The sequence below is a fragment of the Heloderma suspectum genome, chromosome 1, assembly GCF_057233095.1.
Source record: "Heloderma suspectum isolate Gila_16-S chromosome 1, 16-S_ref, whole genome shotgun sequence".
Classification (NCBI taxonomy): Eukaryota; Metazoa; Chordata; class Lepidosauria; order Squamata; family Helodermatidae; genus Heloderma; species Heloderma suspectum.
In genome coordinates, this window is record NC_139458.1 from 253,952,146 (window position 1) to 253,976,463 (window position 24,318).

Here is a 24,318-nt window from a genome sequence, read left to right on the forward strand (position 1 = left end):
GGGGAATGCCAGAGGGCCAGATTGGTACCCCAGGTGGGCCATATTTGTCCCTAAGGCCTGACATTCAATCCTCCCCCACTTCTGCCACAAGGCTTCTCAAGACATCCTGAGGAAAAACAACTAAGACCTAAAGCACGTCAGGGGAGAAATCCTTCTCTTGCTAGCACATTCCAGACTGTCCCTTCCTGCTTGGATTCTTGGAAAGGAATTGGGACAATTCATGGAATTTTAGTCCTATATACCTTTTGTTCTTCCCGTTCTGCAGCGCCGACACTTTTTTGTAGTCCATGAGCTCTCAAGAAGTCCCGCAGGTAGCCAGATAATGTTGCTACTGTAAAACCCATAAATGTAAGGACAGCAACATACATTGGTGCTTGTTCAAAGGATTCATTAAATGGTCTTTTGTAGGGGCCTCCATTTGCCATGCCATTTTTCTGAAAATGGAAACAGAAAATTATAGTAATAACCATTTCATATAGACTGAAAACTACAGTGTACATTAACATTTCTTGTTCTTCATATGCTTAACCATCAATTGCCCCCAACCCACACCACACACACACTGTCCATATTGCCAGTCATACTGTCCCAATACTTTTCTTTCAAGCTGAGAATCATGGCTGGGATTTAAAGATACACTTTGTTATGGAAGAGTTCAGAAACGCTGACTTTCTGTCCATTCGTAGTTATGCTTATTTACATTAACATTTACCATGACACCTTGGCTCAAGAATCCACTTTGTTCTGGAAGCAGCAGCAGAGCTGCAGGTAAGATAAGCTGCCAGGAATGACAATAATGCCAGGGCAGCCAGAGTAATTGTATATGTGCTTTCTCCACTTATTCGATTAAAGGGGGGTGCTTCCATGGAACTACAGAAATACTTACCTGACTGCCAAATCACAGCCCAGCCAGCTAACCCACAAAGGTAACTTTAAACTGGCCAATCCAGAGCAGTCCCATCTACCAGACAACAGGTTTAGATACCTTTTTGTTTTATATACCAGTAGCTAATTATCTTCAGGCATACAGCCAGCTAGCTTAACTCAGTCAAATAGCAAGAACCTCTCTGAACTTTCTTTTAATTCCATGGAATCAAAGTATGATTCCAGTTGTTCTGCCACATCCTGAGTCCAGCCTCAGAGTCAGTGAGTCCTTTGTAATCTTAATTTTGAAACCTATAACTTCCCTTCAGGTTGGGCATCGTTTTTTTCTATTCACTTATACCTCATCCTTGTGAATCTTAGCTCAGCTCCAAGATAAACCCAAAGTCCACTTGGCTTCCAAGATCGTTCATGATCCTTTCCTAGCACAATCCCCTGCTCTACTGGTGTCTAACCCACATTTCTGGAGCCAGAGTCCTCCTTTTCTTGAACCACTTTGTTGACTGATTTGCTTAGAGAGGCCGACTGGCCTTGCACATCCACAGAGAAGGCTTTACTCCCTGGTAAAGCATCCGTTAAGTCCAAAACTGAGTTCCATACATAACACAGCATAACCTGTGAATTCCTTACTGTGTTTTGCAGGGGATTGTGGCCTATGTATGAGATGCTGGTTTTGAGTCTAATGCTAGTGGTCAAGCAGGGAATCTATAGCATTAGAAAGCTGCTACCAAAGGTCCTGAGCCAAGCATAACCATTTTAGTCATCTTTTAGTTAGACCCCTCACCAGCAACACCACTCCCTTGCATTCTTTCCCCAAGTCTGCTTGTCTCTCTCTGCATTTATTATTTTCTTTAGTGTAGTCAGGTTTTAAGGTGGGATGGGCAACTTGTGGCCCTACAGATGTTTAGGCCTACAACTTCCTTTGACTCTAGCCAGCATAGCCAATGGTGAGGGATGAGGGTAACTGTAGATGAAAACATTTGGAGGGCCCAAGTTGCCCAACCTTTAAGGTTCTCCATTCAAAATTGTATTTTTGAACCAAATTGTAGTGGATCCAGGGTCCCTAATAACTGTTTGGTCTCCCTGTCCTCACCTTACCAGTTATGACAGAACTGCCTATGGATATACAATCCAATAGCTGTCTCTGGACAACTTGGTACTCAAGGGTACTTAAGCCGTTTGAGGCTTTTGCTCCATTTTTTATTTGTAATGACAACCCACTGCCCACAGCAATTTTTCCAGCTTTTTGTGACCCACAAGGAAAAGAAGTCCTTTGTGTCCCCCTAACTATAAAGCCAGGTAATTATAACTGCTTATGCTCTGTTTCTTTTCCTTTCCTCCTGTAAGTCTATCAATTTCTCCCCCATGGCCCACCATTCTTATCAGCACCCAAGCTCACATGGTTATATAGCTTTCCTAGCCCCCTGCCTTGCCAATTCCATAGTGCCCTCTTTTACTCCCCATTGGGCAAATGCTAATTTCTCCAGTCTCTGTTGTTTCTAACTCTGTGTTACGACTATTAAGAGCTACTACGCTGGTCCATATGCTGGCAGTTGGCATACTAACCAAGCTGCTTTTCTCTTTTGTAACTTGGGTCTCTGTGTTAAACATCTGTAAAAATTAAGTCTGTAATTTTGGACTTGAGTCTTTGTCTGAGTTATTGAATAGCTCTCCCTCTCCCCCTGCCCTTAAGAAGTAGTTATTCCCCGCTTCATTGTATAAATCTGCTGTGTGCATGCCACACCTCCAGTAAAGGTCCCTTCAGTTCCACATTCATTGTTACATATGTATACGTGTGAGTTCACATGTGTGTGTGAATGAGGATGCATAGCGACAACTCTGCTGTGACCAACTTCTCAGGGCTACTTCTTGAATTAGTTGTTTTCTCTGTACTAGAAGAAGAGATACATGAAATCCTTTTGCCTCTGAGGAAAAAAGTATGGAAACATAGACTAAATTATTGATTTCTAGCATCATCTTGGGGCTTCCTTTACTCTTCTGATCTGAAAACAGTACTATCATCACCCATACTGGTTGCTACTCACCAAGCTTCTCTAAGTCACATCACCTGCCTAAATCAGAAACTGGCAATCAATAATCAAATTCATTTGAGCTAATAATACAAAACCTATAGGGAAGAATACACTGTTCTAAACATTTCCCAATATATCCTGGGACTGCTCCTCTAGGAGCTAACTCTATTCCTGTGAAAACAAGCACTCTATTCCTTGTATCTCCATTTGCTGCACAAAATATGGCAGAAGATTTAGTTCATATTATTCTTCTATGTCTCTCCCCCACATCACACCCTTCCTTTGCTTCCTACCACCTTCTGTGTTTCTGCTAAATGCAAGGGTCCTTATGAACCCACAAATAAGCTAAGAGGAGAAAGGCTATACCTGAGTGCTGAAGCACCTGCTTTTCAAGCTCCAGAATTGATCCATGGCATCTCCAGGTAGGGTTGGGAAAGACTCCTGTCTGAAACCCTGGAGACTTGCTATTAGTCAACTGCTAGATAGACTAATGAGGTGACACTGGGCTGGTCTGCATGTCACGATAAACCACGCTGAAAACAAGCCATGGTGGGTTGGTTAATCGCTTGCTAAGCCACATTGCTGCCAACAGACGATCAGGCACTCACTGGCTTGCCATGGTTTGTTTCCCCCTTATTCCTTTTGCCTGCTCCCAGCGTGTATCCTGGGTCCTTTGCACCACAACACATCTGTACTCCTGTTGTGATGAGATTCCGCCCCCACCTTCCTTGCCTTGTGAACACCAGTGTTGACATATATATATATATATATATATATATATATATACACACACACACACACACACACACACACACACACACACCGGGGGGAAGGAGGGGCTTACTTCACTTTTTTGGACAAGGTGGCTGAGGGTTTTATTTTCTTTCTTTAACACTTAAAAAAGCCTCCTTGGCTGCTCCTTGCAGTCTGTTCCTCTTCCTAGCCCATCTATGCCCAAATGAGTGGTTGACTTACCTCTAGTTAAAACAAGAAAAAAATTGAGACTTCCACATGAAAGAAGGAGGGGGGGGGGAACTTTAAATCCCCCCTCCCAAATTACCATGGTCCCAAATTGGGGGCACACGCACTTTGAGGTAAGTCAATTATGCATATACACATAGCTGTGCTAACTCAGCTCACAAAGGGTTAAAGCTGGTCTCTTGTCAAATAGTGTGTAATGCCACGTGAACAGCTTTAAGAATGATAGCCCACGTAGATCTCTCCTTTTCTCCTTGCAGAAGAGATAGTTTTGTTGTTTCTAATATGTTTGAAATAACTTAGATTTAGATTTCCAAGTAGACCTATTGAAAGCTCAGAAGCACTGCCAATGTGTTTACAAGCTCCCTAGTTTAGACAGTCAGTTCCCCTCAGCAATCTCTGAGCAACCAAGCCGAGAAAGCATGAGGGGAGGGGAGTAAATTTTTAGAATAAAGAGGCGCTATAGGAGCAAAGATAATGTAAAGGCCCAGCTTCAGTAACACAGTGAGGCCTTGTAAGTTATAGCTATGATTTAATTAGAAGTAGCCTGGAAGAGTTTAGGCCTATTCAGTTTTTAGAATGTCAAAGTCTGTGTGAGTTTATCTCTGTCAGTGTTCTCAGAGCGGAACCGGTGGAGTCACCCAACTCCCTGTCTGCTGCTGGTCTAGCCTAAGTGGGCAGGGAGGCTAGAAGATGTCTGTGAGAATCTGACAGAGGTGGAGTAGGATTTGCAGAAGAGTCACCCAGGTTGAAGCGTCACTGCTAGGGAGCTGAGCAGTGTTGCTCTGTTTAGACAGAAGCCTTGCTAAAAGGCTAAAGGCCGTTGTCTGTCAAGGGGATCTGGAAGGGGTGTACATCACACCTTCCCCCTTTGAACTGATGCACAGGCGGGGAACCTTTGCTGGAAACATCTCGTCTTCATTGCCCAAAGCCTTCTCTGTCTGCATCCATCATCGTCTGGGCTTTTAGAGACACTCTGCACATGGACTGGAACTTTGGATTGTTAAAGACTTGCCATGTTAAGTACTGTTGAGGCTTTTCATAGACTTGAACTCTCGGTGTTGGATTGTCTGTCTGTGTTTGTAGTCAGCTCAGTGTACGGCAGGCTGAGTTTGATCTATGACTTTTGGACTTCCCTCTGCCAGAACTCATGCAGTGTGGAGTTGCCGATGTGAAAGCGGTGGCCTAGAACTCTTTGCATGTGTGAGCATGCCCTTCCCTTGATCTTGATGGGCCCTGACCATGTAGCCTAGAGGAGCAGTATGACTGCTGGATCTGCTCCATCATGCCTCACCATGCAAGAGGTGTTTTCCGCTCATGGTGTTAGATTTCAATGAAAGTTTGTTGTGTGCATTTTATGATTTCTTAAATACTACGCGATACCTGCAAATGTCTTTAATGCCAGTTACAACTCTGAATGATACCGAGTGGGGTTCCCAGTAGTTTGATGTCAGCGCCACCTGGACAGAGCCTTTGGAGTAAACATGCAGAAGGCAAACAAATCCATATAAATCAGAGAGGGATTTGAGCAGTTACACAATAGGAGAGGATGGCTTACCCCATTAAAGGTGTATGCCCCACCACGACCATTAGTGTGTTGGAAGGATGGATAGATATGTAGAGAAAAAGTGTGGCTGTGGTTGCCCCCAGGGTAGATTAGAAGGTGCTCCCTGGGACTGTTATGGGGGCCCCATAGGTTTGTGAATACCTTAGAGAGCCCTGCAGTAGGGAATTACAGGGCCTGGAAAGTGAGGTGGCAATGAGACATCTTCGGTGAGGCTGATTATGCTTAAAGTTTATTCCCTGGGGGTGGGGTGGCTACCATAATGTACAAGGTAAATATCTTTGGAAGAGCAATGGACATGGCATTGGATACCACTGCTGAGGCACTATGAGCCACTGGGATAGAATTTACAAGCACAGAAACTGCTATTTTGCAGGACTGCCTGGCCTTAGATATGATTACACTGGCCCAGGACAGTATTTGTGCTATGTTGCAGCAGGAACGCTGCGTGTCCATTTCTGACAAGCAGAGTGTGATGAATCACAGGGTAAGGGCTTCGTATGCGCAAAGTGCGAAATACATCACCTAGAAGAGGACTCCCTCTTCAGCCCAATTTCGGACTGGTTTCAAGGAATCGGGGTGGGGGGTGGAAGCAAGTGGTTGCAATAATTGTGACTATCATAGGTAGTTGTATAGCTTTGTGTGCTTGCTCATATGGCTGTCGTATTTTAAAATATACAGTAAAGTAATTATCAATCCCCTGGTGATCAAACGACAGGTCAAAGAAGATCAGGCCCTCTGGGTAAGAAGAGATTGTGACGCACAGACTCAATCGTCTTTTGATCTTCTGAGGGTGGAATGTATTGGCCCCAGGCCTGTAGTTTTAGAGGGACTTAGAGATCCATAATGCTCTCTGATTTTAGTCCATCAGCTGCATTTTTCCTGCTAGTAGGCCTCTTGATTGGCAAATGAGTCAAAGGCTGATATCACTACCTCAATACATTCCATGCTAATGAGCGCTTGTCTTATCAGGGCCTAGGATGCGCTTGAGAAGTGAGGCTATGTTTATGCTAAGCTACAGGTGTCTGCGCTGGGAAAGTTTTTATTGTTTTCCTTCTGGCCAAGCAACTGTTTAGCCTATGCTGGGAATGAACGCTAATTAATGCTTGCTGCTGTCATGCTGCCTCACTGCTGACATGTATGGTATAAAACCCATTTTACCCCATGGCTCTGGGTTCAGAGAAGCTGTTTGATCCAACCATTGGGTACGCCTGTGCACTGTAAGTATTCAATAAAGTCTCCTTGTAAGCAAACTTGGATCTGGCTTATCATTATCTTGGCACCTCCAAACCTTAGCAGCCCATGGCCGGGGCATACAAGGTGTCAGCTGCAGAACAAGAAGCTGTGCCGCAAAGGCCCCTGGGATAAGTGTTGGGGGATAATAGGAGGATTAAAGGGGAAACAAACCACGGCAAGCTGTGGAGTGCTTTATCTTCTGTTGGGAATAACATGTGTTATCGAGCAAAACAAACAACTCACAGTGGCTTAGTGTGGTGTGCAAACCAGCTCAGTATATAGGGCAGCTTCCTATGTTGCTATGACACCCACACCATCCCTAGGAACATTCACGCACATTTCCAAGATCAGCAGTCTGAAATATACAGTTAGCAAGACTATTTTTGGGGACAGACTGTTTCTCACATTATATCTAATGGATACAGGCCCAGGCGCACTATTGCTTTTAGGGAGCCACAGAACATTTACACGAAAACAAGATAAATGCAGGGAATGGGAAGATGAGGAGGACTGCAAGCTCTTTGGGAATGCTTAATATTTTGCATTTTCAGGCATCAAAGCTACCTTGTAGCATACTATCAGACTGCCGCATGGTTACTGATTAAGGTAGCATTTAACATGTCAGCAAAATGGTAGTGTTATCTACCAATTCGTAGGTGCAGTTTGGTTACCTACACCTCAAGGTATAGCTCTAGTAATATTCCAATATTTAACAACATAAGATTTTTACAATCTCACTTGGAATAGACATATAAGTAGTCACCCTGGTCAACACCATTTAGGTAAAATGCTACCTAGTTGTATTCTGAAGTAAGCGGCTGCCATAAGACACATGCAATGAAGTATTAATATTTTACTATTACTATGTATTACTACTAGTCTATACAAGTAAACTCTATGTAAAATACAGATTGATATGTAGTTGTACTATGGTCTTGAGCTACATGGGTTACTCACAAACACTGCTATGTAGATTAGTACAACAACAAAACTTCTATAGCAGCAGCAGCTTACAAAAAACACACACAGAGGATAAACAATTACAGATATGAAGGGAACAGTGATGGGGGAATCCTTCTTAACCAGATGGATTAGGCATTCCCTGAAGATCTCCTGGGGGGTGTCTACATAGCAATGGTTTCTTAAGCTTTTTGTGGTTATATCCAGATTTTCATGAAATCGCTTTAGTCTGTCAGCGGCACACAAAGCAAGAAAAGCGGGGTACACACTACCTAAAAACCCACTTTCACGGGTCACATAGCACTTGAGACTGCCATTCTTTGGGGTTGGGTGGGTGGAGTCCAGCGAGTAGAAATGAACGTCATCAACTGCGTAGGTCGAGAGTAGGGAACAAGCCAATAAGAGAGGCTTGTTCCCTGCCCATGTCCACATTCTCCTGCTCAGGGAAGTTTAATGGAAGTGCTGAATTAAGCCCCTGTAGTTTACCCCACACCTCTCCCCTCTCATCTATTACTGGGATATTGTGAAAGGTTAAAAGAGCACTACTGTGATATTGTAAATGGTTAAAAAGGCTACAGATTGTGAATGGGTAAAACAGGCTACTGCGTTGTTGTGTATAGGAAAGAAGCATTACTGCACTACTGTGAATGGTTAAAGCAGGCTACATGACGAGAATGGTTAAAGCAGTCTACTGCGCTATTGTGAATGGGCAAACAGCACTACTGTGAATTTGCAGGGAAAGCAAACCCCAAAGCACCCTACTGCAAATGGGGAAAAAGAGGGAATGTGGGGAAAAAAGAGGCGGCCCCACCCCTTGACCATCACTTCCAGGTCACAGAAACACCCCTAGGCATGCAGGGAGACAGGGCAGATTGCAGTGGAACAATACAAGAGTCATGTTTAAGGAAAACAACACACTAAAATGACTTTGTGAAAATGCATGGTTTCCAGAGGGAAGCTGTGGGGTTGCTGTGGACTGGCGACAATGTTATCTGTCACGAACAGCCCCAATGTGTTCTCACTCTGCACTCAGCCAGCTGTGTAGATTGGGCCCTGGTTAAAGTGATATCTGTAAGAGCAAGGCATCTATTCAGGTGAATCATAATAGGTCTTTACTGGCCAATTTTCAAAATAAATCTGAACTCAAATTAAATAAAAAAGATTTGTTATGTAGTAATGCTGGATCTACATATTGCTAATTGAGTGACCAAAGCCCAGTGAATCAGCTATAGAAAGACACCCCCCCCCAATGAATACAGACATAGGTATTTCGTTAGCTGTTTTTACCACTGCCCACTGGTCACATGGGCCCATACAAACATAAACAAGTTTAAGAAGAAATTAAACACAAATATTAAATATGAAGAGATCTGTACTTACCTTGGCAAATCAGAAATCACCCAAACATGTAGACCAGGGACTGAGAACATGTGGCCCTCCAGGTGTTGGTGAATTTCAACTCCCCTCACCCCTCACTATTGGCTATGCTGGCTAGGGCTGTTAGGAGCTCCAGTCCACCCACACCAGCAGGTTCATATGTACCTCATCCCTGATCTAGACAAATCTTGCAATTGCTTCTTGTTTTGAAACTGGAATATGAATTTTCTAGAATTATTATTTCAATATTATACTGAAATGGTTAACACCTTGTCTTAAGCTTCCACATAAAGCAAAGACCAAGAATGTGGATTTTGTAATTTGCCTAGGAAGATCCAGATTTATCCATGTTTGGAGACTTCTGTAAGCCACAGACATCCCTTGAAGAGCATCCAGGAGCTGTGTAATCTTTGGTTTCCCAGAGCAGGATTCTTTTCTACTTTTCTCTTCCAGTGCTTTCTAGAAGCCCTGAAGACATTCAAAGAACCTTAAAGTAGCAAATACCTTCCTCTCCCTAGGGAATGTGTAACTTCAGCGGTCCTTGTCTGGGAGCCCCTGCCAAATGAAGTGAACTGGGTGACTACCAAGAGTCTTTGGTAGCCTTTTCTGCTGTGGCACCACAGTTATGGAATGAGCTTCCCAAAGAGGTTTGTCTGGTGCCTACATTGTGCTCTTTCCGGTGCTAGGTAAAGACCTTTTAATTTTCCCAGGAATTTTAGTCTTTTAGTTCTGTTGTTTCAAATCTGTTATTGTATTATAAATCTCTGCATTGCTGCTAGGTTTTATTCTGGTTTTACTTTTATATTGTAGTTTTACACTTTTAAATCTGATATTGTATTTTATGCAGTATTTTGTTATTTTAATTGTTGTGAACCACCCCAAGAGCTTCAGCAACTGGGCAGTTTAGAAATGTAATAAATAAATAAATAAATAAATCCCTAGACAGCAACTAGCGTTCCTGAAGAACTAGCTTGAAAAGCTAGCAACAGGCCAGCACTTCAATCTCATCACTAAAAAATGGCCTGCCAGCAAATTCTACAGACATCACTTCTTCACCATCTTTTCTTCCAGTTGGTAATGGGGGTGGCAGGGGAGAGACTGGCCAGGGATTCCAGTCGCTGATCCATTCATGACGTAGAGGCCGTTCTTATGCCAAACGGCCTCTCATGCCTAGATCAGCTGTACTTCCACATCCCATTATTAGAATGCAAATCCTGCTTATCTGCACTCATGTATTTAAAGTAAAGCCAATACAATTCTTCGAAATCAAGTGTTATTTCCACTTTAATATTAAGCTTTAGGTCAGAAAGATTTCTTAAGGCTTTAAAACCCTATGCATTTCCTGGGGTATAAGAAGAACAAATCAAATACTGTATTTTGTCAAAATTGCCACTCTTTCAAGGCAAGGACAAAGCTGCAAGCCCTTTACCATGGAGGAAAGAAAAGGAGACTAAATTTAACATCATTCTCGTTGATGCACTGTAATCTATATGTGAGATTTGAGGTATTTACTGTAGCAGTGTTAGAAAAGAACAAGCAACACTCTGAATGGTGAGTGGCTGCTGACCTACACTTCCTCTAAAAGCAAGTATGCACACAAGCATGTACAAGAGATTGCCAACATGTGCATTACACCAAGAATAATGGTTCACCACGGGGAGGTGAAACTACATATGAATACCAAGATGAAGTAGCCACAGACCATGGCCTGGGTCAAAGGATACCGATTTTATTTCAGAAAATAAAGACATCAATCAACCTGCAACTTTGATACAGAACAGAAGTGCAGGTTCAGCATTCAACATGGACCAAAAGCTTATATGACTGATACCTGGGACTGAGAGATGGAAGGAAAAGGTAAATGGAGTTCCAAGAGGGGCAGAAAATGTATACATTCACTTAATTTAGATTGTGGGATGGCACTAGGAAAGTAGAGGAACACACAGGGGGCCTAATTGCAACAGGCAATACACACACACACACACACACACACTTCATATACGCACAAGTGCAAACATACACACAGGACTTGGGGCAGCGCAGAGAGAAGTGGAAAGTTGGAGGGGAGAGAGAAACAGAAGGATAAGGAATCAAGATGCTAATATTACTTCTCATAAATGAAGGGAAGGGTGGTTCTCTTTTATCTGGGGGAATCAATGGATCATAGAGGTGTCCTAGGCACTGGGACACCAGGGGCCACTTAGGCAATCCTTGTTGGGAGAAACTGGGTGGGCGGGCAAGAGCCACGCAGATCCCTGAAGCCTTATATGTGGAGGGCTTTCTGTGAAAATGGTCTGAAGGTGGGAGGTGGAAGTCGTGCGTTCCCTTAGAACCATGAGTGAAACAACAACATGGAGAAGGGATAGGAACACAAAGGGAAGGAAATAAAGAAGGTACAGCTTACTAGTAAGGGGATCCAGCAGTTGGCTTCTAAGCTGCACTTCAGGTTGACCAGACTGAATAATAAAATTTAGAATGGGGTATCCTTTGGGTTTGGTTATCCCTAAAACAACTAGGGGGATTAGGCTAGGAATGTTCTATACTGGGGGGAAGGGCCGATGTGCAACATTTAGAAAAAGTGCTAGGCTTCTAAGCTTTCTTGGCAAAAAGCAATTTATGCAAAACTGACCAGAGTATCTAGACTGACTTCAGATGCTTTGGGATTTCTGTATGACAGCCAGTGTAGCTTCAGGTATGGGGTTCCCCCCGCTTCAAAGCTCTGGATTGGCCAATTCAGAAAGTGCCTTGGGTTAGAGCTCCATGAGTACTAATTGCAACTTCCTTATCTGATCCTAAGCTTGCTGACTGGTTAGCCTTCTTGAAAAGCATATAGAGTCACATTTTAAAATGGATTCTAGGAGTTGTGATTTGAGGGAAAATGAGATGTGTGCCATGTTATATGACATGTTCTCTCAAGGACAAGTCCTAGAATTGTATCATTCCTGCAGGCATTTTTCATGCACAGACTGGAGGAGCCACAATGTTTCAGCAGCAGCAAGACAGGATACACACCATAATAATCAGATACACTGAGAAGTAGTGCTGTTGATGGGATGTACAGGCCACAGAACATGTGAGCACGATATTAGGCCTCTGGTTTCCAAACTGCATTGAAGAATGGTCAAGGATAGAGTCTAAAGCAGGGGTCCCCAACCCCCGGGCCACAGACTGGTACCGGTCCGTGGCCTGTTAGGAACCGGGCCATACAGCAGGAGGTGAGAGTACGGGTGTGCGAAACCCCCTTACCTTGGATCTGCGGGGGTCTGGGGGGGGAGGCGATCCGTCCCTCCCCCCCGGAATCCTCGCCGGCCCAGGCGGAGCAGCCAGCCGGCTCTGGCTGCTGGTGGACTTCTGGCCGCTGGGACGCAAATGGCATCCGCAGCGGACGCCATTTGCATCCCTGTTGTTCAAGTCAATCTTTACGTAGCCTATTACTGCAAAGTAATAAATGTAATGTGCTTGAATCATCCCGAAACCATCCTCCCCCGGTCCGTGGAAAAATGGTCTTCCACGAAACCGGTCCCTGGTTCCAAAAAGGACACATGTCGCTTGTGTACAATATGCACGCATGCCATGGTACCATATCTGACTATATCATTACAAATGAGATAGCCTGAAAGATAAAGAGCTTAGAACGAAGGGATTTAAAAGACACTAAACAACCCTCTGATTTTAAACAAAATTTGAACAAAACATACTTTGAACAAAACAAAACCCCAGACGGTAACATACATGCCTAAGATGCTTCAATAAGCTCCAATTTGTTGTTGTTGTTCATTCGTTCAGTCGTGTCCGACTCTTCGTGACCCCATGGACCATAGCATGCCAGGCCTTCCTGTTCTCCGCTCTCTCCCGGAGTGTGCTCAAGTCCATATTCATTGCATCGGTGATGCTATCTAGCCATCTCATCCTCTGCCGTCCCCTTCTCCTTTTGCCTTCAATCTTTCCCAGCATCAGGGTCTTTTCCAGTGACTTTTCTCTTCACATTAGGTGGCTCCACAGGACAACTTGAGGAGCTCTCAAAAATGCCACTTCTGACATTTATTCTTTATACACATGAATAGAGGAAAAAATGTCTGGCATGCTTATCTTTGTACATCTTACAAACCCAGGTCCAAACATAAATGGGGAAGAGGGAATACAAAACTCCACATGGGTGTGTACATCTGCATTGTGCTGCTCTCAACAAAAAAAGCAGCCAGACTTATTTCTTGTAAAGTGCTTCAATCACAGGACAGGGTTAGGTATGAAAGGATGAGACTCTGAACACAGGTGCTCTTGATGTTAAGGTGTGGTAGAAATAATTTACCTCCACTTGCTCCTTGCGCCTTTAACGTGTAAGTGCAGAAGTTAGATCTCACAATGCCTAATAACATCTTCCTTTAGATAATATCCCAAGGGAAACTTAGAACTTGAGATGTGCAAAGACAGGTTATTAGATATTGTAAGCTTATGTATGTCCTTTGTAATATTTTCTAGTGCGGGCAAGACAATGCTGCAGATGTTTTACAAATCCTAATATTTAAAAAACACTTATGTTGGAGAGAACTTCGAAGCAGTATTACTTGAAATATGGAAGTGCTTAATTTGCACGTGAGAATTCAATGAGTATAATTATTACATTTACTTTCTACGTCAACCTTTCATTGTCAAAGTACTATATGGGATGCCTAGCATGAAAATCTATCACACTTGTATTCCATCCTTCTTTCAAGGAGCTCATGGTACTGTATACGGGGTTCATTTCATTCTCACAGTCACCCTGAGAGATTGGCTATGCCAAAGGATAGCGATTTCCCAAGTAAGTTTCCCCAAGGTCACCCAAGCTCTGTTCAGACATTTAGCCTGAATAGGGTAGACAAACATGGGTAAGGGGCACGGAGCCACAGATGCTGACCTGCTCTCTGTGTTGCTACACATGCTGGACCCTAGCCCCTCACTCCTGGACCTCCCTGCATTGAATGCGGGTAGAATTCTCCATGTGAATTCTAAGCCAGGGTCCCCGATTGCAGAGAGTTCTATGTTGCTGTTGTTGTTGTTCAGTTGTGTCCAACTCTTCGTGACCCCATGGACCATAGCACACCAGGCCTTCCTGTCCTGTGCTCTCTCCCGGAGCGTGCTCAAGTTCATATTCATTGCATTGGTGAAGCTATCTAGCCATCTCATCCTCTGCCGTCCCCTTCTCCTTTTGCCTTCAGTCTTTCCCAGCATCTATGTACATTCATGCAAATGTGAGTAGAGACCCTCTTCAAAACTTGCTATTCAATGCAGCAAGGTTAGGGATTGAGGGAGTGGGGCCTGGTTTGTGCAGCTCCTTGCCCCTTACTTACGTTTGTCTACCAGGCAGCACTGGCAGGCTCATGTGATGAGCCCAGTAAACTCTTCCCTTAATTTCAGCCTCAGCTGCAGCAAAAGACAGTATGGCTCTACCACAGGGCACTAGTGGAGTCAGTATAACTCATCAATTCATTTAGGATTCTCCCTCTCACAAACGGAACATCTCTGGGAAAATGCAAATGCTATCCCCTCTGCTTGGGAAGCAAGCGCTTTTTAAAGTAACTGGAAATGAGTGGAAACGCTTGTTTCCCAGACAGGGTTTCTGCTAGTTTCTGGGGTTGCTTTAGGAAGTTCTAACTCCCTGTTGTGCTAGCAGTGGGTCCTTCTGACACAATGGACTGAGCAGAAGCAGAGCAGCAGTATTGGATACTGCCTCAAGCTCCAATTTGCTCGGGTCAGTCAAAGCCTATTGAAGCAGATGGCATCCTAACCCAAGCAACCCAGGGGGGATCTTCATGACAACTGAATGAGAAGTGCATTGGAGTATTATTCAGATTTTCATGGAACCAGCTTTGGTCCATCAAGGACACATGAAGCAAGAAAAGCTTCAAAAAGAGTGTACAGTACCTTAAATATCTGCTTTTAATGGGTCACACAGCGCTTGAAAGCAACACACTTCCAGGTTGGGTGGGGGAGTAGAACTAAATGTCATCAACCCAGTAGGTTCTACTCAACCAATGAAAGAGGCTTGTTTCCCACCCCTGTCCAAGCTCCCGCTGGCTATCATGTTATTATCCCCACCAGCATCTGAAGGATCCCCATGAGAGCACCCCACCAGCACAATTTTGCCCCATTCCTGCCAACAGTCAGGGAGTCAGAACACCCACCCTCTTTCTCTTTTTCCAGGGAGTAAATACAGTGATCTAGCTGCTTCACCCATTCTCAGTCTGCAGCCTCTGTTTCCTGCTTTCCTGCCCTTGAGAATCTGTAGCATCTTTTTCCCATTAAGAAAATGGGAGCTGCGCTGTTTCAGATACTAGGCTAGCTAGTGAGAGGAAGCAGCCAGGAGCAGGAGCTCCAGCCCCGGTATTTTGCTGTATTGATAAGCGATACAGTGAAAACTAAAGAATGCAGAGGGGGAGGAGAGGAGGTGGCCAGCAGAGGCAGAGGCTGCAGTGCAGCAGCAGAACTAGCAGAGGGAAGCAACTCCAGCCAGCCCTTTCCCTCCGTGCGAAGAAACAAGTAACCCAAGCATCAGAGAAGGCTCTCAAGGGGGCTGGGCTGGGAAATGGGGGCTAGTTACTCCCACTGGCAAAAAGGAAGTACAGCACAATTCACAAGGCACAGAAGAGCGCTCTAGCAAGCTAGATGATGAGTTGGAAAGGCAAGCTAGTTTCTCTAGTTACCTATGTTACTGAGGTCACGGCCAGGTGAAAGACACACGCCTAAGAATGCCCGATCATACCAAATTTAAAGCGGGGGGGATGGCCACACAGCAGCCGAACCGCAGGGGAGCTGAATGAAAGAAAAAAAGCACAGAGTAAAAGTACACTGCAAAAATGTGGCTTCCCCACAGGTAAACTCCGGGCTGGCTGCAGACTGGCCATGATGTCATTAGCACCTCCAAACAGTCTCCATCTGCAGCAAATCACCCATGAAGACAGGCCCGCAGTCAACTATCTGGGTTTATGGATTACACCTAATTTGGAAGATTGCGTGACTTATAATCATAATAAATTGTTAAAAGAAATTAATATTGATGTTGAAAAATGATCATGGAGCAAGGTGGCTTGGGCTGGGAAAATATCAACAGTTAAAAAGAATGTACAGCCAAGAGTGCTTTTTTCATTTTTGAATATTCCACTGCAGGTGAATGCAATAATATTCAATAAATGGCAAAAATCATATCAAATTTTAGAGAAAAAGGCTAGATTTTATTTTTGAGTGCTATATCAACCTACAAATTCAGGAAGTTTAGCACTCCTAGTATTATATTGCTTCCATAATGTCTATGTTAAAATCATGATTCATATCAGATAAAGGGAACAAGGATAGAACAACATAATTTAACAACAATTATGAAGAATACACTCTGTTACTGCAATAAAAAAAAGATACAGAAGTCATAAGGGCAAACCCTTGTGTTAGTAATTTATATAAAATCTGGAAATTATGTAAGAATAAACTGAGCCCAGGACTTTCACTTCTTACTGCTATTAAGTATAATTAACAAATTGAAGATCAAACAGTATTGGGTAATATGATTTTTTGAGAGAAATATGATTTACTAGGTCTTAGGAATTTACTTTTAAATGGTCATATAAAAAGTTATCAAGACATTCTTAGGGAAATAGAACATGAGCAAGTTTCAGTTTTCCAATACTTTCAGATTAGGCATATAATATCCAATTTAATATCTAAATATGGGTTACTAAGAGATTGCTCTAGCTTTGAAGTAAAAATATCAAATGGAGTATATAAGGAAATACTAAGGCAATTTTATAAAATGATAGCTAATCTCACTATGACAAGGAATACTTACTTGACTAAAGGGGAAAATGATTTAGGAAGGCAAATCACTTAAAATGTTTGGGATTGGATTAAAGAAAATAATCCAAAGGGTATACTTTATATGGCTTTCAAAGAGAACTTTAACAAATTATTCTTTAGATGGTACTTAATACCACTCAGGTTTAGTAAATCTTTAAAGTAGAGAATATGTGTTGGAGGTGCAGTTCCAGTGGTGCAAATATATTTCATGTTTTTTGGTCCTGTCCCCAAATAGTAACTTTTTGGAGGATGGTAAAGAATGAAATTACAAAAACTGTAGGTATTGAGCTTTTTAAAAACCCATTGGTATTTTTATCTGGATATATTAAGGATATAGCCCCAGGATGACAATATCTATTCACTCACTGATGGCTGCCTTATGGCAATAAGCTATAAGTGGAAGAGAGTTAATCCTCCAACAACTGACAACTGGTACATGAGAGTTGGGGATATAGTTTCTATGATGACATTAACTAATATGATTAGAGTCAGAGAGGGAAGATTAGTAAATCATTTTTTTAAAAATAGAAAAAATGAAGTCAGGGGCAGAATCCAATGGGGCATGTACACCTCTGCTGATTCCTTTCTGCCCTGCTGATTCCCTTCTGCAAAAGGTGAGTCCATGAATTCTGTTGCACAAGTGGGACCCATCGCTTATAGAAAGAAGATTTAGTGCTTCCTAGGGGAAGCCTGGAAATGAACGTTTCCACTTCGGGTTACTCTGCAAGTGCTAAGTTGCTGTTGCACAAGTGATGGGGGCTGCTTGTGCAATGGAACTGGCAGCGCAGCAGAGAACTGGGGGCAGAAGTGCCCTGTTGGATTCTGCCCTCTATTTTATATTGGAATGAGAAAGTTCAGAATTCAATATAATGTTATTTACTATCAGGAGAAATTTAATTGGTCTTAGTTTGATTCTATTTATAGGTCTTGTTTATCGTTATTTCTATTTATGAACTGATATAATATGAAAAAAAGAAATTACTGTTTTCTACAAAGGTCCTCATACTAACTGGAGGGATCACCATGGAATGCAATGTGGCAAAACCAGTAATTAAAGTCAGTTTCTGTGATTATTTGGAGGAAGTACTATGGAAATATTGCACATATTTTGCACATTATTATATATGGTATATAAGCGAAGTCACATAGTCAAGAACTCCAGTCCATTGTGCTGGATGGATTGTTTAGAACATGAACCTATTACCACATGTGGTGGATCATTACCATGGACGTGTGAGGTGGTGGCAAGATTTTGGCTTATAATCTTTGGTGGCATTTCCAAAATGCTTAGAATTACTTTGAAATCAAACCCCATGCTAGCTCTGTTACCTATATTTAAGGATGGCAAGAAGGTCTTGTTGCATAAAGGCTTGATACTCTATCTGCTCATAGTAACCAATCTAAATATAGTATTACAAGGAAAACAGGTTTAAAATGTACTGTAAATGATTGAGCGTGGCAATTAGTACTGGTTGAGAAATTCATGCAGCAAAGATGATTGGCTGGAGTACTTCTTAAAGGCAACCATTTTTTATTAAAATTTATGTCAATTTATTTTGTTTGTTAATGAGCACAAAGATGTTACTCACTCAACTAATAATCATCGGTCCTTGTGGAAGACACTCTGGTACAAGTGACGTTTTCCCCTTGGAACTTTACCTAACCCTTTTCTCATCCTTGCAAAGCAGCTTAAATCCCTGTACTCTTATGTTTGATAAGTACTTTCCATGTTTGGTTGTATTTAAAAATCAAAGTTGTCAATGTAATCAAAGGATTTCTGTTATGTTAGCGTGCATCAATACAAATTTTATTAGAAGATTGTCTTCAGAGTTGCTATCCTCCCACACTCATGCTATTCTACAATCTACATTATAATCCACCATGCATTTGTGTTTTTTTGGGGGGGAGTAGCAGAGTAGCGTCTGGCTGAGCTTATATGATGTCTTGGGAAGTGTTCCAACATTCCATGCTGGAAGAATGAGACTACTAACGTAGAATGTTCATACTATGAAGTGTGATGTCAGTTTGGCCAAGACACAACTCCAACACTGGATCCAAGGAGACCAGAAATTATTTGGTTAAAGAGGCAGGTCGAGTAAAAGTTCCCCAAAGATGAAGAAGCCAATTTGCAGGGATAAAAAAGGGAGGCAGTGGCAATGAACAGGGGCTGTGTTTCCACCAGTGATTTACTCCAACCTGCCTGCGCTGTGGGGTCTCTGTAGTTCCATGACGACAGGGCCATTCAGCCCCAGTGTCACATTTTATCGCTGAAAAACCGCTTCTTCTGAGATGGCTTATAGTCCGACTCTGTTACTGACCTGTTTCCACAATTGCACTGGGTTCGCTGTCTTAGCCCTGCCCATGGGGTGTGTAGCCCAGCCTTTGTGGGTGTGTCGTTCTGACCTCAGTGACGCAATCCTTTCCCTCCCCGTTTTCTGGAGGTTTCATCGGCATTTTGGAGCAGGATGCTGAGGGACCAACTTTTAAAACATCATTGAAAATAAGCACTAGAACACAGCCCATGACCCCAGTCAAGGGGTGCCTTCTCCCACTGTGCTGAATGAAGCTTGCCTTCTCAGTGACCACAGAAATGACAGAGAAGCCCCTCATTTGACATGGCACATATCAAAGCCCTCGGTTCTTGAAATGCGATTAAGCGCGATCTTGAGGCTTTGGTCCATCGCCTTAGGATGTAACTCATTCACAGCTTCCATATAGAGATCCTGTGTGTTAAAATGGGGGCTGGTTTCACTCTCTTTCCCATAACAAACCCATTACTGTCTCCTCAGAAGTAACTCCCAGTGTAGTCAATGAGGTCCTCTGGGTTAACATGGGGGCTAGTTTCCCTCTTTGTGTTCACTCCCCCTTTCCCAGCACAAGCATGTGTGTGTCTACTCAGAAGTAACTCCCATTGTGCTCAATGAGGCTTGCTCCTGAAATGCAGGTGCATCTGGACTTTCAGGGGAAAGGAGGGGAGAAGAGGAAAGCCTTTTAAAAAATCCCCTACTCCTCTGTTAGCTTCTCCTTCTGTTGTCCTGGAAACATAGCTGAGAAGGGAGGAACACTGAAGTTGTGTGAAGGAGAGGGGGAGATGATCCTGGAGGGAGCAGTCAGGCAGAGATGAAAAGATGCACACATAAGCACCTATTTTCGGGGCAAGAAATAAAGTTTAAAGGGGTGTGGATGCTCCAGACACAGCACTTTGATTTTTCGCCACTTCATTAATACACAATTGTGCTTTAAATCCCTGTTTCAGGGACAACAGGGAAGGTTTAAAGGGAATGCTCCAGACACAGCATTTTGATTTTTTGCCCCTTTGTTAATGCACAAACAAAATTATTTAATATTTTATAAATTATTTAATATTTTAATAAGGATTTAATAATCCTCTGAAGACAGAGGAAAGAAATGGTGGTTCAGCTATTAAATAAGGATGGCAAAATGATAACAGATGACAAAGAAAAGGCAGAAGTGCTCAATTCCTACTTTGGTTCAGTCTCCTCCCAAAAGAGGGTCTATGAGTCCCCTGACAAAGGCGAAATACAGGCTGAAGGGGCAGGATTGCAGCTTGAGATCGACAGGCATATGGTCAGGGAACACCTAATTACTTTGCATGAGTTCAAATCTCCAGGGCCAGATGAACTGCACCCTAGAGTAATAAAGGAATTGGCAGAAGAGCTCTCAGAACCACTGTCTATTATCTTTGAGAAATCATGGAGGACGGGTGAAGTGCCAGATGACTGGAGGAGGGCTAATGTTGTCCCTATCTTCAAAAAGGGTAAAAAGGAGGAACCTGGGAACAATAGACTACTCAGTCTGACATCAATCGCTGGGAAAATTCTGGAGCAGATGATAAAGCAATCCATCTGTAAGCACCTTGAAAACAATGCAGTGATTACTCGAAGCCAACATGGATTTGTCAAGAACAAATCCTGCCGGACGAATCTGATCTCAGTTTTTGATCAAGTAACCTCCATTGTGGACTGTGGGAATGCTATGGACATAATATACCTTGACTTCAGCAAAGCTTTCAGCAAAGTGCCCCATGATATCCTGATGAGCAAACTAGCTCGAAGTGGGCTAGATGAAACAATGATCTGGTGGATCAACAGTTGGCTATAGAATTGGACTCAAAGAGTGCTTATCAATGGGATCTTCTCAAACTGGGGAGAGGTAACAAGCGGGGTACCACAGGGCTTAGTCCTGGGCCCAGTGCTCCTCAACATTTTTATTAATGACTTGGAGGAGGAGGTGCAGGGAATGCTGATCAAATTTGCAGATGACACAAGATTGGGTGGAATAGCTAATACTTTGGAAGACAGAAACAAAATTCAAAGGGATCTTGATAGGCTGGAGCACTGGGCAGAAAACAACAGAATGACATTTAATAGGGATAAATGACAAGTTCTGCACCTAGGAAAAAGAAACCAAATGCTCAGTTACAAGATGGGGGATATGTGGCTCAACAACACTACAAGCGAGAAGGATCTTGGAATTGTTGTCGATCACAAGCTGAATATGAGCCAGCAATATGATGTAGCTGCAAAAAAGGCAAATGTTATTTTGGGCTGCATTCATAGAAGCACAGCTTCCAAATCCCGGGAAGTATTAGTTCCCCTCTAGTCAGCACTGGTTAGGCCTCATCTGGAGTACTGTGTCCAGTGCTGGGCACCACATTTTAAGAAAGATGCAGACAAACTGGAGAGGGTTCAGAGGAGGGCAACAAAGATGCTCAGGGGACTGGAAACCAAGCCCTATGAAGACAGACTGAAAGAACTGGGCATGTTTAGCCTTGAGAATGGAAGACTGAGGGGAGATATGATAGTGCTCTTCAAGTACTTGAAAGGTTGTCACAGAGAGGAAGGCCAGCATCTCTTCTCGATCATCCCAGAGTGCAGGACACGGAAGAATGGGCTCAAGTTACAGGAAGCCAGATTCCGGCTGAACATCAGGAAAAACTTCCTGACTGTTAGAGCAATATGACAAAGGAACCAATTACCTAGGGAGGTAGTGGGTTCTCCCACACTGGAGGCATTCAAGATGAGGCTGGATAGCCATCTGTGAGGGATGCTCTGACTTGGATTCCTGCATTGAGCAGGGGGTTGGACTCGATGGCCTTGTAGGCCCCTTCCAACCCTACTATTCTATGATTCTATTAGTGGTAGACCAGGACTTCTGGAGGGCTGATGAGGGGAAAGGTGGTTCTTCAAGTAATTTAGTCTAGGGATGTATGAATCCCACTCACCTGTCTGTTCTGGGACATCGGTGGTGATGGGGAGGCACTCCGTCCTTCCCCCCGGAATCCTCCCGGGCCAGCTCCGTGGTGACTCCACGGAGCCGCCAGCTGGGGCCAGCCACAGCCGGAATTCCAGCTGTGATCGGGCTGCTGTGGCCGCTATGCCAGCTGCCATTTGCGTGGCTGCCAAGCCGTGATAGGCTACGTATTTACGTAGCCTATCATGACAAAAGCAAGCCATGCAAATGGTGGCCGCTACGATGGCCGCCATTTGCGGCCACAGCAACCCAGCAGTGGCTGGGAGACAGGCCGCAACCGCCACTGCATCAGCCGCCAGGTAAGCTCCGTCCTGGGGAGATTCCACGGGGTGGAGGGGGGGAGGCTGTTCTGCCACGGATTCCGGGTGGCTGGATTCCTTAGACCTCACTGGAGTCCATGGTGGTGTCAAGGGCTCTTTGGAGGCCTCTCTCAGTCTACTCTAGTAGCCACGTCCAGACACAGACAAAGGGATTCCTTTCAAAGCTTTATTCTTCTTTTACAACTTAACAACTCTACAGGTAGCAACTAGATCTGAGCAGCAGAGTACCTATGCCCTAAGTTGAAACAGTTGGTCCTCGTTTGAAAGGGAATTACTGGCAGACCCCTGAACTTAAGGACTAGGGAGAGTCCCTCCCCTTTTCCCTTGGATCCTCGAGGCACAGCCGTTGTTTGCGCGCCAACCAGGCACTGCGCCTCCTTTCCGCGCCCTCCATCTGGCGCCGCTCTCTGCGTCTGCGTTGCGCATCCACCAAGTCTGCTATCTCTGCTCGGTCACTCCCTGGACTGCTTTTTAATTTAGGAATGCTGGTGGGAGGAATCTCCGTCAGCTGTGGGCCCTGGGAAAGAGGAGCACTCTCCTCTCCCAGGAGCGACTGCTCTTCCTCAGAATCAGAACTACTCTGGGATTCTATGGGCTCAGTGTCCACCCTGACAGATGGAATTCTCTGACATTCCTAATTTGGTCCCAAATTGTTTAATGCTTTCAAGGTCAAAAACAGCAGTTTAAATTGGGGTGGGAAACACATTAGTAACCAGTGTAGCTGCCGCAGTATAGGCATTATATGATCTGATTGCCTGGGCTCCACTGATACTTAGGTGGACGCATTCTGTACCAGCTGAAGCTTTTGGACCATCTTCAAAGGCAGTCCCACACACAGTGCATTACAACAGTCCAGCCTGGATGTCACTAGTGCATGGATAACTGAGGCAAGGTCAGTCCTCAATAGACAGGGCCACAGCTGCCATACCAGCCTAAACTCCTGAATACCACAGCCACCTGCACATCCCTAGTTACTGCAGAGTCCAGACTACACACTTGGTCTTTTAGGGGGAGTGCAACCTTATTTAAGACCAGTTGTAAACCTCCATTGAGAGTAGTTGGTTTACCAAGCTACAGTACCTTTGTCTTGTCTGGATTAAATCTCAACTTGTTCACCTTCATCCACCCCAAAACAGCCTTCAGACACTGGTTCAAGAATTCCACAACCTCCCTGGGATGTGTAGATGGAAATAACAGGCAGAACTGAGTATCATCTGCATGCTGGTGACACATATGATCTGAGACAGGCCCATGGTTGACATGACAACCATAAAATCTTGAACAGCTCCTGACAAGGTAGCCTCAGCATGGTTACTGAAGTCCCCCAAGACCACAAGCTTTGGGGTCCTCAATACTACACTTGAGACTACCTCAGTCAGCTCAGGCAAGGCAGAGGGGTGGTAGTGATACACCAACAAAATCTCAATCCTGTCTCGAGTGCCCAACACCAGGTACAGACACTCAAAATAGGCTGACTGTTGGATGGGGTATCTGACCAGGGAGATGGAACTCTTATAGACCAAGGGTACCCTCCCTCCCTGTCCCTCTAATTGAGCTTTGTGCTACACAAGAAATCCTGGTGGACACATCTGGGAGAGATAGACTCATCTCTATTCGTCGAATTTGGCTTCAGTGGCACAGGCCAGGTTGGTATGCTCCTCAGCTATGAAGTCAGAGACGATACAATCTTTTCCACTAGCCAACCTGACATTCATTCATAGCACCTTCAAGTTAGAGGAGGCTGCAGACAAGTAGGGTTGGCGGAGAATTTCTCCCCGAAACTTCGGGGGGCCGAGCGCCAACGTGTTCGGCCCCCCGAACAAGTTTCGGGGAGAAATCCTCCGAACCCCCCCCGCCCCTCGCACCC

At 44.0% G+C, this 24,318-nt stretch overlaps 1 protein-coding gene across 7 annotated transcripts in view; it reads right to left on the reverse strand.

The window, feature by feature from the left end:
* The window catches only part of SPTLC3 (serine palmitoyltransferase long chain base subunit 3), a 124,360-nt gene that overhangs the window by 64,484 nt on the left and 35,558 nt on the right, over positions 1–24,318 (reverse strand). For all 7 annotated transcript variants that reach the window (XM_084824655.1, XM_084824701.1, XM_084824683.1 and 4 more), the window contains one exon: positions 243–434. In XM_084824655.1, the coding sequence (XP_084680781.1) occupies positions 243–434 (192 nt within the window). The remainder of the gene's footprint in view (positions 1–242; positions 435–24,318) is intronic.